Source organism: Trichoplusia ni, chromosome 4, assembly GCF_003590095.1.
Source record: "Trichoplusia ni isolate ovarian cell line Hi5 chromosome 4, tn1, whole genome shotgun sequence".
Lineage (NCBI taxonomy): Eukaryota > Metazoa > Arthropoda > Insecta > Lepidoptera > Noctuidae > Trichoplusia > Trichoplusia ni.
Window position 1 is genome coordinate 13,306,986 of NC_039481.1, and position 13,800 is coordinate 13,320,785.

General features: G+C 35.6%; 1 protein-coding gene across 1 annotated transcript in view; it reads left to right on the top strand.

Moving 5' to 3' along the window:
• LOC113493103 (transcription factor SOX-21-like) overlaps positions 1–13,800 on the top strand; it is a 39,573-nt gene that overhangs the window by 14,315 nt on the left and 11,458 nt on the right. The window contains exon 3 of the mRNA XM_026870923.1: positions 5,555–5,749. Within this exon, the coding sequence (XP_026726724.1) occupies positions 5,555–5,749 (195 nt within the window). The remainder of the gene's footprint in view (positions 1–5,554; positions 5,750–13,800) is intronic.

Sequence of the window (13,800 nt, forward strand, 5' to 3'; positions counted from 1 at the left end):
CAAAATGCTATTGGATATTTTAGAGCGAGTATAACAGGGACGCGGCCAATAGTAGTCCCGTGACTAATGTCCACAAAGAATTCTCTTCTCATAGAGGTTTTTGTAACTTCAAAACAGTGTATAGTCGTCACAAATAACCTCTATACTCTATAAGGAATCTATTAAAGTGATACAATAGTGAATTCTTATAGAATGACTCTTCCGTTTGTAGTCCGGGAGCCGACCCATTATAGGCAACTGATACAAATTGCATAATTAATATGTTTTTTGTCGAAACAGGATCAGTTCAGTGTTCATGTTTCAACTGGTTTTGTATTTTAATTGATTTAAAGGTTATTGTACTTTTGATGTCGGCCATTCATGTCTTCAAACCTGATAGATGATTCTAACTAATTAACTGATAGAATTTCGAAGATGTGCTTATGGCGTTGTTATATTAAATGGGTATCACCATTTTTAAGACATTTGATGTGGGATGTTTAATTATATTTTTATTGAATTATACCGGTAAGTGTTTACTAGGACTAGGTTATAAAGTAACTTATTTGAGCTTGATCAATGTTTAAGAAATATCTACAATTACAATTCCAGTTTACAATCAATCTTCTAACTGTCACCAACAATTCATTACTTTCAACTAAAACGCAACAGAAGCATCTAACTAGCACAAAACAATATGGCGTACATACATATGAGAACAACAATAAACATACTTTAGCCTCCAACCAGAGATTGATGTTAGTTTAAAAACGCTGTCTAGCACATCACGTTATGTACTTGGTACGGGGACGCTTATCGCCTCGTCGCAGGCACCGCGCCCTACCGGGGGTGTTGGCAACAAAAATACTGTTGTTTCCTTATTGTCGCCTGTTGTCGCTTGTTGCCGTTGTTGCCGGCAAGGGCCCCTGTTGTTTGCTGTTGTTTAATTACTAGCGTTTTTGTGACGCTGTGTAAATGATGTTATGTTATTGTTCACTGGCTCCCGGTCTACTGGGCTATTCTGATCTCGGAATACTTTGTGACTGTTATCTCTCTATGTAGGTATTGAAGATCAATGCGTCCAAGTTGTACAGGGTAACGAACTTGGGATTGTGTTCTACGAAATATATGAAGTCGTACAATACATACGAAGTAACTTACACTAAATGTGAAACCCATTCCCGGAACTACTAAGAACTTAAGCAATAACCTAACTTGTATTGCAACAAGAATAACAATTCCAAAATACGACTAACTATCCCTATATAATCCGCCCCCAACGACACCGTCGAAAAAATCTATTAACATTTAATAAAATCATGACCTAAATAGCGTTTCTTACCATTTCAATTTTACGGACGAAAGGGTGGTGGGTGCTCCTTCGCCATGCGTCTTTGTAAACCGCCCCCTCCCCCAGCCTGCCCCCCCAGCCCCCACCCCCCGTTTCACCATTGTCGCATGGCACACAAGCTTTCAAAGTAATGAAGAGCATTTTCGTCCGATTCTGAACACAATAGCCTCTTTAATACTAGGTAGAGAGGAAACTTCTTTGTTGACAGGAGTATTGTACCTACCGTGTGTGTTTGGTGTACGCTTTGTTTTTTGTTATGTCTGTTTGTGTGATTGTTGGCGACAATACTGTTATGTATGATCTGTCTAAATGAGGTGTTTGATGTTTGCTGTTTCGTGTACTTGATTTTACTTGGTTATGTGTTTTAAATAACGAATTAATGTAAAATGGGAATTTATTAGGAAATGAAAGACAATTTGTCTTAATTAGTTTTGTTATTTTCAATTTTCCACCGTCTTATTATTAATTGAAAGGACTAAATAGGTCACCCTTTTTTAACTCAAGAGCTTTCTCAATTTTGTTCAAATCTGATAAAAGTAGAAAAATATCAAATTAATTACTTTACATTTATATGATACTTCTTCTTTAACACATGTATCAATAAAAAACACACACAACATAAATGTGTATATCAAGCCATCAATACCAAGAATTTTATAACTCTTACTAATTGGAGCTTCCAATTTTCATGGAAAGTCGGAGGAACACTTCACAATCGGTTTTCGTAAAAAATGAAAATAAAAGTGAGAAATGTTTGCAAAAATACTAAAATGTGTTTGAATATAAAATCACTAGCTTTGATGAAGTTTAGTTTAAAAATGTAAGACGCTTATGCTTTTGCGTAAATAAGCTTCAAGAGTGATGAGTGTCGTCAGAAGACCAAACGGCACAGTTAAATGTTTTTGTCAATGGTTGACATTTACTATATGTAATTATTACGAAAAACTTACTCTATTGTATGACTAAAAACTCCTCTAATTAAAGAAAACTTATAACGATATTATTACCTAATTCCACAACAGTATACCGGACAATCATTGTTCTGTGTTGCCATCCCATTGCTATTGTCTTCCCGTAACGAACGGGCGCTGTAGGAAATAATTATTGTGTAGTGGCAACACTTTAGTAGTATCGACACGTGCATATTGTTGTAGCGGTGGGTAGTGTTGCCGTTAATTAAGAATAAATAAATACCTGTAGGGTTGGCACTGCGAAAACATTAAGGGATCTTAGCAAAATAGTTTTCAATGTAGAACTGATTATAGCAACATTGTCATAACCATTGGATTTGTTGAAGGTTAAATAATATTAAACCTAATTATGTTGTAACATAAAGATAATTTTGAAAGAACAAATAACATTAGCATGCAAAACTTACTGACAGACGACAATGTAAGCTTGTCAGAAAAACTTTCACGAAAACAACTTACGTGTCGAACAACAAAACGCGCAGTAGCTTTTAACATTATAATTTGCATTGTACTGAAAACAATAGCCAAGAAAAAAAATCTTACGCTCCACAACCTCGAGACACAATGTGCACTGTGTGAGATTCTACACAAATTGTGACACTTGTGTGCTTAAAATGTAAGGTGACAACCGTACACACAGCCTGCTGGAAAGCGACCGATATTTACAAAAGTATTTGTTCTACTGTGTTGAAAGGTTTGTTTTTCCCTTTGTCGTATGCAAATGAGTAATGTAGGCTGTAATTAGCTAATATTGAATGTGTGTTTTGCTTTAAAACTGGAAGGCAATTGAACAAATATAGCATGGAATCTGTTATTGTTGGACCTTCTGTTGCGTTAGTGTTACATCTAATTAACACTGTCACGGTTAATTTAGCCCAGAAAACTATGAAGGTTACGCAAGAGGTTTATTACTTTTCTATACGGCAAAATAGAACTTTATTCAAAGTGGAATACAATTCAATTTAGCATACGTAAGTTGTGTCTCGAAATAACACCTTTATATCTCTCGTTATTGCGTGTGTGCAAGTTAATATTAGTATTGTAGTCTGATAGAGACAATAACAACTAGTTCAATTACATCGAATAATACCTATTCATTAAATCAATTACAATTACTTACTATAATACCGTAATGACGTAACTATGAACGATCACCAAACGAACTTTTCAAACATTCGTGATTCAAAACTCGTGAAAACCTATTCGATTCGAGGTTCAACAATAGCAGCGTTGGCCGGTCACAATCGAATAGTATCAATCATTGTTCTCGATTCTTTGTTCGAAGCCTAGTTAATCGACCTTTGCGAATTAAATTTAGAACAAGAGCTATCGCTTTGATGTCTCCTTTTATTGTGAATGCGCGTTATAAATTGTATTAGTGAAGTTGGTAGTTCGAAGTTTGATTTGGTTTCGTAGTGATGTGGTCCGTTCAGATTGCATAAGGCTTTTGTAGGGCTCGGTCGTATCGGGGAATGGAAATATTCATTTTGAAGCTCTTCGTGTACGATGTCGATGGTACGATTGATATTTGCCCAGAAATATATGAATATTGTTATTAGTAAATATATTTCGACGGTTGAATTGTGTAATGAAAAAATGAAAATCACAGTCAAATAGTTTTCTGTTTGAACTTGAGAACCCAAAACATACAGACATGAAGTCTTAACGCAATGGACTTAGTGTCCTGAATAAATCCTGGAAAAAAGAGGACCATTATTTCGCTGATCAATATTGAAACCAACCAAGTAATTTTAATAGAACATTAGTCTTTTATAGTATTGTCGTGTCTAAGCACACGATCCTATCATCCGCGCCGACAAAAGACACGAACCCACCCCAAAGTATCGACATAATAATGAGGAACCGGGAAAAACTTCTGTTGTGGAATGAAAAGCGCAAATTCGTCATTAGGCGGCGCTTTCCGCCATTGTTGTTCCTATCTCTTTTACTCTGAGCAGCGTTTACACGCGCGCGAGCGAGACTACCGCTGGTCCTCCGAGCCGGATTGTTCCTTTCTATGTTAGCGACATTGTTTTCGCTTTTATACCCGCCTGAATTGGGATTGTCTTGTCTGTTTGAATGGACGATGGCGCCCCTCCACGGTGGATGAATACAACCTTCTATAAATGGGGGGAGACAAAAGGGTTGGTCTCTTGAATCGCGCTGGGAGACAGGTCGTTGGTGCCTTCGATTGTATTGTATCGATTCAATGCTATTGTTTCTGCAATGAAGGATGGTTAGGGCAAATTACTTTCTGTTTTTGTTCTTTGTTTTAATAGTTTATGGTTTGTTATTTAACGGAGCATATTTCAGTTTGATGTATTGGCGTTGATAGCTAATAGATCAATGTCTCGAGTGTTCTCAATTTGATTCGGTCACGTATTCATGTTTGGTGACAGACCTGAAATGCAGGGATAACCGATTTGTGTTGACGTTGGACATGCTTTAAATATTGGCATGAAATGTCTTTAGACATAGACGGCGGTTTAGACAGGCTTCTAACGTTTCCCAGAAAGAATAATAGAATACTAGTGTTTAGTGTCTAAACCAATTTAAATTAAAACTTCGTTACGGGGCCTATAGGTATGTGCGTGATGTAACTTTCTATTCTGTAAACTTACACTTAGTCTAACTTTACACATTCTGTGTGTGAAACAGACTCCTTATTTGAAGAATACCGATGATATGAAATGTGTAGTGTTATCGAGTAAACGTAATAAAACTAAGATAACTACAAACTCGCCTGCTTTAGCTGTTACCAGCATTTAATTTTATAATGTTAGAGCTTAATAACATAGAGGATGGGCGCCAATGAGTGCTAATAGCGACTTTACACACTGTGATGTGAATTGGGCAATAAACGACAAAGTTACAGACGACTCTTTGTGTCCTAGCTTTGTTACATATGTCGGAATGCGGTTGAAGAGGAATTTTAAGCAAATTAAATATTAATTAATTAAATTCGATTAGTGAACGAGGGGTGGACGAATGGGGGTTGTAATAAATTTTATTATCAAACGTTTTTTCTGGCCCATTTTCATTATGTTTTTTTTATTATGTGTGACGTTTCTCACAACTTACAAAAGAAAGTTCGCGTTCTCCACTTTTTTCGTGTATCTTCATCTGGATGAACGATTTGGACACGGCAATTTGTCGTTCTTTTTTACGGTTAATGACCTTAATTTAGTAGTTATCTACAAAAACTACAGCTTAATAATACTTCCCAACATTCTAACCTTAAAATCTCCCACAGGTGCTGAATGGAAACTCCTGACAGAAGACGAAAAGAGACCGTTCATCGACGAAGCCAAGCGCATCAGGGCGATGCACATGAAGGAACACCCTGACTACAAGTACCGGCCGCGGAGGAAGCCCAAGACATTGAGGAAGGAGGGCTACCCGTACTCCATACCGTACCCCAGCGTGCCAATGGACGCTTTGAGAGCCGGTAAGTGAGAACTGCTTTTTTGTATCTTAGTGCAAAAATATCTTCCCGGTTAGACAAGAGATTTACAAGCATAAACGCCGGTCCAAGATTCGTGCCTCGCCGAAAACAATTGTTGTAGTCATATTGGAGCGATTCAGAGGCGCAGCTACAGGAAAAACATACCCCATACTCTAACCTCTATAATTACCAGTATGCTCTTACACCTTCGCTTCGACAGCTGTCGATTAGGAACTGCTGCAAACCAGTATAGGTTCATATTCAGTGTCAGTTATATTTGAGAAGACCTAATTGTTTTAAATCTCTGTATCTCTCGACGTCTTTCAAAAGCGCGAGGCTATTTTACAGATTACTTATCATTCAAGGAGAATTGATCACTTAGATCTTTCGTAGAAGAAAAAAAAGTTCTATCCAATCCACAAGCTACATTCGATGCTTCAAAATTTTAATCTCAAATGTTGTTGCTAGTTCCACGATATAATTTTCCTCAAGAAAGTCAAGGAATAAAAATATTCGCCGTACCAATCAAAAACTCATCCACATATTGCTACATTGTCCTGACTATCCCAGTACTTAAACAGAAGACCTGTTTCGTTGAAAGCCATCATTAGGCGCTGTAAACCATTGTTTATTGCGTTTTATTGTTCCCCTGATGATGATAACGCGATTGTAACACGATTTCGAAGGTTCATTGTTTGTGATCAAAACGCTTTTGTGTTCATTTTGTTGTACAAGTTTGTCCGATGGAATGATTGCGAAAAGTCCTTTGGTAGGAGACATTTAAGGTTTATTAATGATTGTGAGGTATTTAATTAATCTATTCTTGTGATTGTATGATATGTGAACAAAAAACTAAATTCGGGACAAAATATTTGTTGAGCTTTGGTGTTGCTAAAGCTTTCCTCGTTAATCCGATTATTTTTCGTAACATAGATAGGAATAAGCTTATTTTGTAGGCACAAATTGTCATTTGTAAGGTACTATATTGAACCAATAAAAAACCAATGTCCAAGTAGATACAGGTGAATCTATGGCTTTTTTATCCAAGAACGTAACCAAAAGCGATCACGCGCGACAGAAAATAGCTTTCACAATATTTGTAGCACTCCACAATACATTTATAATAGACGTTTAATAGTAAAGGCATTGAAACCTGACGCCATCACGAAAACCACAATAGACCAACTTTTTTTCTAAAAGCTTTTCTTATCGCCTGTACCTGCACTACCTTAAGTACAGTTACGCACTTATTTCATTTCACAACTAATTCAGTCAAAAGTGCTGTTCTTCCGCCTCACTCGATCCAATATCGTATTCCAATACATTTTTTCAAATCAAAATAACAACACATTTTCTCGTTGTATCTTAATTTCATTGTAATAAGGTTGAAAGTTGTATGACATTATAAAGACATGCGGTTGACTGTAGATAAATGATATAAAAGTTTCTGTACAAATAGGTACATAGGTACAAAAGGCCGGTTGTACTGGACGTTATCAGCCCATTCATTGGATGTCATCGAATCCGCTAGTCGAATTGGGATTACACAATTGCTGTGCCTCGTTGTGACGAGATAGTGAATTGTCAAAATTGTGGACAGTTTCTTTGGCACTTGATGTTTAAGGTTTTGTATTGTTGCGGGTTTTTGTGGGATTGGGAGATAAGGAAAATTTACTTGATACTGGTCACTTGTAAAGCTTATGAAATTCAGTACTTGCATCTATTTGAAATGTGAAAATGGGAGATTCTATTTACTTTTTATGCAAGTATAAGTTGCTTAAGTGTGTACAATAAATAATACAAATCAGTTGAATATCCTGAAATTAGGTAACACTTTGATATGTCATGAATTAGATATCAACTCTATAAATAATATAACACATTAGAATACGCATCAAACTCTGCTTTGATATAAAAACGATAGCATTTCCGACTGGACTCAAACTAAAATTTATCACCAGCCACAATTTTCCCTAAGCCGGTACTTCAATCGACATGTTTACCTATTTCTGAAAAGGTAATAGACCTTTTAGTGGGTTATTACTAGCGCTAGTAACTGGCATCAGTAAACGCGCCTATCACGTCAGACGGGCCCAACAAAAACTACGCCCACCGTCACGATCATATCTCGTGCCCCTAAAAATAAAACTGAGACGTAAAATTTTACACGTAGGTATAACATAAAAACCTTTTTATATCAAAAAACCATATACATAATACATTTGGACGCTATTAGACGCTAAATAATAACCACAAAAACGTATAAATTTCAATATTTATGTCTCCGTTCGGTTTTTTTTTTTTCGACGTCATTGATAACCGTTTTATAGATGAAAGTTTTATAAAAATGTTTATTTGTTGTCATCAAAACTTACACATATCATATATGGTGTAGGAAATACCGGCGGCTGACATAGCAGCTCTTTGAAATAAAAATAAGGTTTTCAAGATCATAAGAAACCGTCCACTGAGAAGATTTTAAATTTTAAAGGTCTTATGTTGGGTTTAGGATGTTCCTTTCATTTAGGAATGCCTGTTCTACTGCCTACTCTTACAAAAAAAAATCATAAACACTACAATTTAAAAACACAACTTAAATAAAGCTCAGAACACATAATCGAAAAAGCGCTTACATCGTCACACGAGCGCCCGCCGAGCACTCAACAAAAGATTTCCAAATATGAAAAGCGAAAATGGAACGCATAGTTTAAACCGTCTTGGCTGCTTTTGACAGTTGACAGTTTTCACTGTCAATGTGAATGTGACAATAGGGTTAGTTGGGGTGCGTCAGACCTCGTCCGCTTGGGGTTACCCCATTGACATGCGATTAAAATTATTGAAAGATTTCTCTTTTTAAGCGATATGCGTGGGTTGTTATTGAATTTTAAAGGTTGTTTTGTGGTTCGGCTTTGATGTAATAAAGGGTTTCTTAAGTTTGGTATTAAGGCTTTGGGTGATTATACTTACCTACTACTTTTATATTCTCGATTGGAAAAGTATAAATAATCTCAATAACAAATGTAAAAAGGTAGGCGCCATACGTTCGCGAAAATAGATCTATTATCAACTCGGTAATAAACAAGTAGGTACATGAAGGTTTTCTGAAAGCATAAATATTTTAACACAAATATCACCAACAAATTAGCTACTCTCCCATACATATTTTGACATACAACCATTTATCCACCATTCGTAAATTACCCAATCCACACAATTTTACTAGCCATCAACATTGCGGTCGCCGAACTAAAACGTGGGCGGAGTCGGCACGTGTGTCCTGACCCTTAGTTAAGGGTCGCGCCACACTTTGCACTAACATGGCTTTTAAGTTAATTGCAGCAGTGAATTTATGTCGTGAAATAAAACTAGGGGTGAATAATTACTTTTGCGAGTTCGAAATCATTTTAATATGGCCGCGAACGTTTTAATTAGTAATATATTTTGTTTTCGTGAAAAATGCTGTGTTCGCATGTTTTTTTTATTTTATGTTTATCACTTTATTACCATCACTAATTAAATATTTTGTAGTTAATAAATAGGATTGCGCTGTGGTAATTACTCAAAATAAATTAAAACTGCTTAAAAATAAATTAATTGGATTGACTTTTGTCAGGGTAATTTTTATTACGTTCATAAAAATTGCCTTTTAATGTTAAATTACTGTAAGAAGCCAATTAGCACAAATTAAAGTTATAGGGATGGTTGAAAGAAAAAATAAAAGTGGAAAAAAAGTTCGGGAATCATTTTATGGTTCTGGTCATAATCCAAGGTCAAATGTTCTTTGGCCCTTAACCTTAGTAAACTTCAACCGTAAAAAAATAAGACAAAGGTAAAAAAAACTGAGCCAAAACAGAAGCCAAACAAAAATCTCATAAAATACATTTATGTACTAAAAGCCCTTTAACGTGTAGGCCACGTGGCCGACACGTGACGTCACTAACATTAGGGTTCCGTACCAAGAGTCTGCGCACGCGCCGGTCCCGCCCTTCACGGGTAATTTGACCAAAACTTGATAGGTTCATGTTTATTAGTTCGATTTGTAAGTATCAAAGGTTTATAATATATCAAAAAAACACAATTCAAACAACTGCACTGGTCATTATTTGACTGACTATTAATATTTACCGAACTGTAAACTGCTTTAATTGAATAATGTATTAAATCGAAACTTAAACCTACCGAATCCGTCACTTATAATTTAGATTTACAAGTAAATGGTCTGCCTGAATGTTATATTAGTTAATAAATTTCGCAAAGCAAAAAAAAAATGGTAAAAATCTGACTCTGATCTGATCAAGATGTAGTGAAGAGTGATAATATGGCTAGAACTATCTTTGTTAAGTACAATAATACTAATACAACTGCTAAAACACATTGTCATTTGTCGTAGCCGCCTTATATGACGTCATTTGTTTGCATTTATAGGCGCCTACATGATTAGTGACATCAAGGTGCGAAAAGTAACGTTTACACTCCATAAATAATAGCCAGGTATCAAGAACCAGAAATCGAAGTAAATATTAGCAGAGAGATCATTATTGGAACAACATAAAAAAACATACCTATTTGAGAAATGTAGGTTTTTATGACTAGAAAATTTAAACAGTGTGTTTTATAATAGCCTCCTGCCTCCTAGCTAATGAGCTGAATACGTACCTACACGAAAATTAACGGAAGAATTTTTTAAATTTTGGATGAAAATTAAATCTAATATTTTCTAAGTTCGTAGAATAGCTCACCCACCCTTAAGAGAAAAAATATCCTCTCCAAAAAATACAGCAGCGTCCATACAGACATATTAAAAAAAATTACAATCAGACCCTTTTATTGAAAGCTCAAGCGAAAACCCCTGAAATAATAATTATACATCTACAATACTACTGAAATCCCCACATATTTTATTATACAGTACAAGTTATATAAAAACCTCATTCCACATTTCCAATCATAATCATACATTGTACGTTGTATCGGAGGGATTCATTCCAACGTGTATTGTTGCCGGTGACAATACGAACAGAGCTCTGCACGAATTATGTTGGACACACAACGGTGGAATCTCTTGAACAAATAGTGTTGGGGCGCGGTCACACTGCCAGCGGGCAGCGGTCATGTGAATCATATTCTATAGGAACAGTAGCGGATAATGAAGTGATGAACGGTAATGATGAGCGATATGCTTAATGACATGTTACTGCCGGCTTCTAGTCTAAAAAAATGCAGCTAAGTACCAGTGGATTATAAGGAGCGACTGCTTATCTGATCTTCTCAACCCAGTACCTGTGCAATACGATATCCCTGAAACGACTACCATATTTTCTAGCACATCTTCTAATAACAGAGACCCACACTGTTACGTGAATTCCGAAACACACAGGAACTCCTTATAAAACCGCTATTGCTCGTTGTAACACATTTGAATAAAACCTTTTCACCTGTATAAGAAGCCAGAAATAAAGACCAATGAAACGGTTTAAAAATCCGCTGTCAGTAAGACCTTATCCTCATTGTAAACCTAAATTCGAGGACAATACAAACACGTGTTACAGATTATGTAAGGTATATTTTATTAATTAACTGAATTAGTTTTGAAATATAACCGTAAATGGAATTAACGTAACATTTTAACAGTTATAATATGAATAATTGAATACCATTAAAATTCATGTCATATTTGAAAGCATTATTGTGTGGTTATAGAGAATTTTATAGCCATACTAATTGTACAAGGTGTCAGTATTTTAAAGCCGTTGAATGTTTTCTGATTGTTGCAATGGAAACAATCTTAATATTCGATTATTTATAATGTCCTGTTGGCTCACTAAACTACTAAAGGAAGACTGGCCTTTGTAGACCCACTACGACCCGCGGCATATTGTTGCCATGATGGCAAAAATCCTGAAATAACATCTCAAACAACACAGACACGTCAAAAAAGACTAATCCGGTACATATTTCAAATGAAACCGTTACAAATCAATGCTACCAATACAACCCACTTAAATCACGTTTAAAATTAACTGACAAAACCATTGTCACACAAACACACATACCTACTTACATGACGAAACAGAATCGCTAATAATTCCTGACAAGCATTACTTTTCAATGTGTATTTTAACAACTGTATGAAACAACAGATTCTTATACAATTAGTCCATTGTATCACAACGCCCATACATAAATATATCATTATAACCACATGTAAAACTACATTAATTGTTATGTAAATTTCTATATAACAATTCGATCTTTTCATTCTATACATGTATTCATGTTATTAATGTTTTTCATGACTGTTTCGCTCACTTGTTAATAATGCTAATATTAATTGACGCAGGTCCATTGTTTTAGTGTTATCATATTTGTATTTGACATGTGTCTTGAACGGTGTGTGTTTTGTTTTGTGATTTTGTGTTCGAAGCTATTTATTTTTTTATAGTTATTTTTCTATAATGATTTAATATTGATCAAGGCCGCTTATACATAGAGTACTAGAGCAGTTAGTTTTGTGGTTAACAAAGATCCGAACAGGTTTTTTTTTTCAAAAATGATGATAATGTAACTTTTTGCTAGCCTGATTGAGGATCATGGCGCTCCCTCGTATGTCTTTCTTAAATCGCGATATAATCCGTAAAAGTAGTTTCATTTCAATGTCTAACATTCGCGTCAACCTAAGAAACCACTATGATGATGCTCAAATGCTTAGTCAACGTCACAATACCCGATGACGATTGTCGATTCGATGTTGGTTCGATTCAACAGAACTCGTCACAAATCTACGGTCCAACAGCTCAAACTATGAGTATCGTCATTTCTACTGCGACAGCAGTGCTTTTTCCAAAACGTAACTGTTGATATTAGTCTCTTGATTGTTTCGTTAGATAACTTGCCTCTAGTCTGCACTCAAACACATTCAGAAATTCTGTACCTTAAAAGTTTTAAGAACCTTTACACACTATACAGCTTAATTATTTAATCACAACAAGGCCTCATCTAAAAATCAAAACTTATAAAGTGAACTACTAAAGCCCTTTTATTGAAAGCCTTGCCAAGTATTGCTTGAACAAGAGCACCGTCAAGAAAAACAAAGTTATTTACAATATCGGCCCAATAAAGTACACAGGCCGAAGTTGTTTCTTTGTACCACTGTTTTTGTTATTAAACGTGACTCAATTTTTTTACTCCCCGGTGTATTTTTAACAACGGAACCGTATTGTTTATTCAGATAATGGCGTATTTTTGATATTTATGAGGATAAAGATGGGATAAATAAAAATCTAAACCCAGATTACTTACGCTACTTTTTAATTTAATCACATTCTAATTTCTTTAAATAATCATGAAAACAGAAAAGCGGATCCTATTGTTAAAGGCATAGAGTTGATATTGGATACAATTGTGATTTAAGGGAAAATAGGTATGATAATTGAACTAATTGAACAACAATAGTTCCAATTTGAAGTAGGACGAAACCGGTGAGACACATCTTTCAGCACATCACAAAAACATCAAATGGAAATCTTCTATTCTGTTGATTAGTAGCATTGGAAACTAGTTTATTACGAATACGTCCATTGTGGGCGAAAAAAAAACGGTAAATAATTCATTAAATAGAAATTTAATTACTTTCCTCAAAGAGGGCAAAAAAAGCTCCTTAAACGGTATAGGGAAAAACATATTAAATACATGACAAAAACAATCTCACAGTACAGCGGACTTAACGTCCGGGTATTTCGGGAAAGCCATTTCGTATATTGTATTATAATGTCCCTCTTATCGAAGAAAAAAATCCAACATACTAATCCCCACTTGAAGTCAAAACAGGCAACGTTAATCCCTACAATAATCCAATAAATTGCTTATTCATGATTAGCATATTATGTACCAGCAGTTTGTTACCGAACGGAAGTGTCCAATCGCGTGCGTTGCCGGAAGCCCCTCCCCCCCGCCAAACTGCTTCCGGTCACGTGACGTCATTTACATGACAGTTGAGCGCGGGACTTTGGGGAGAACGGACGTGTGGAGCGAGAAATTTTTGTTTATGGTTCTAG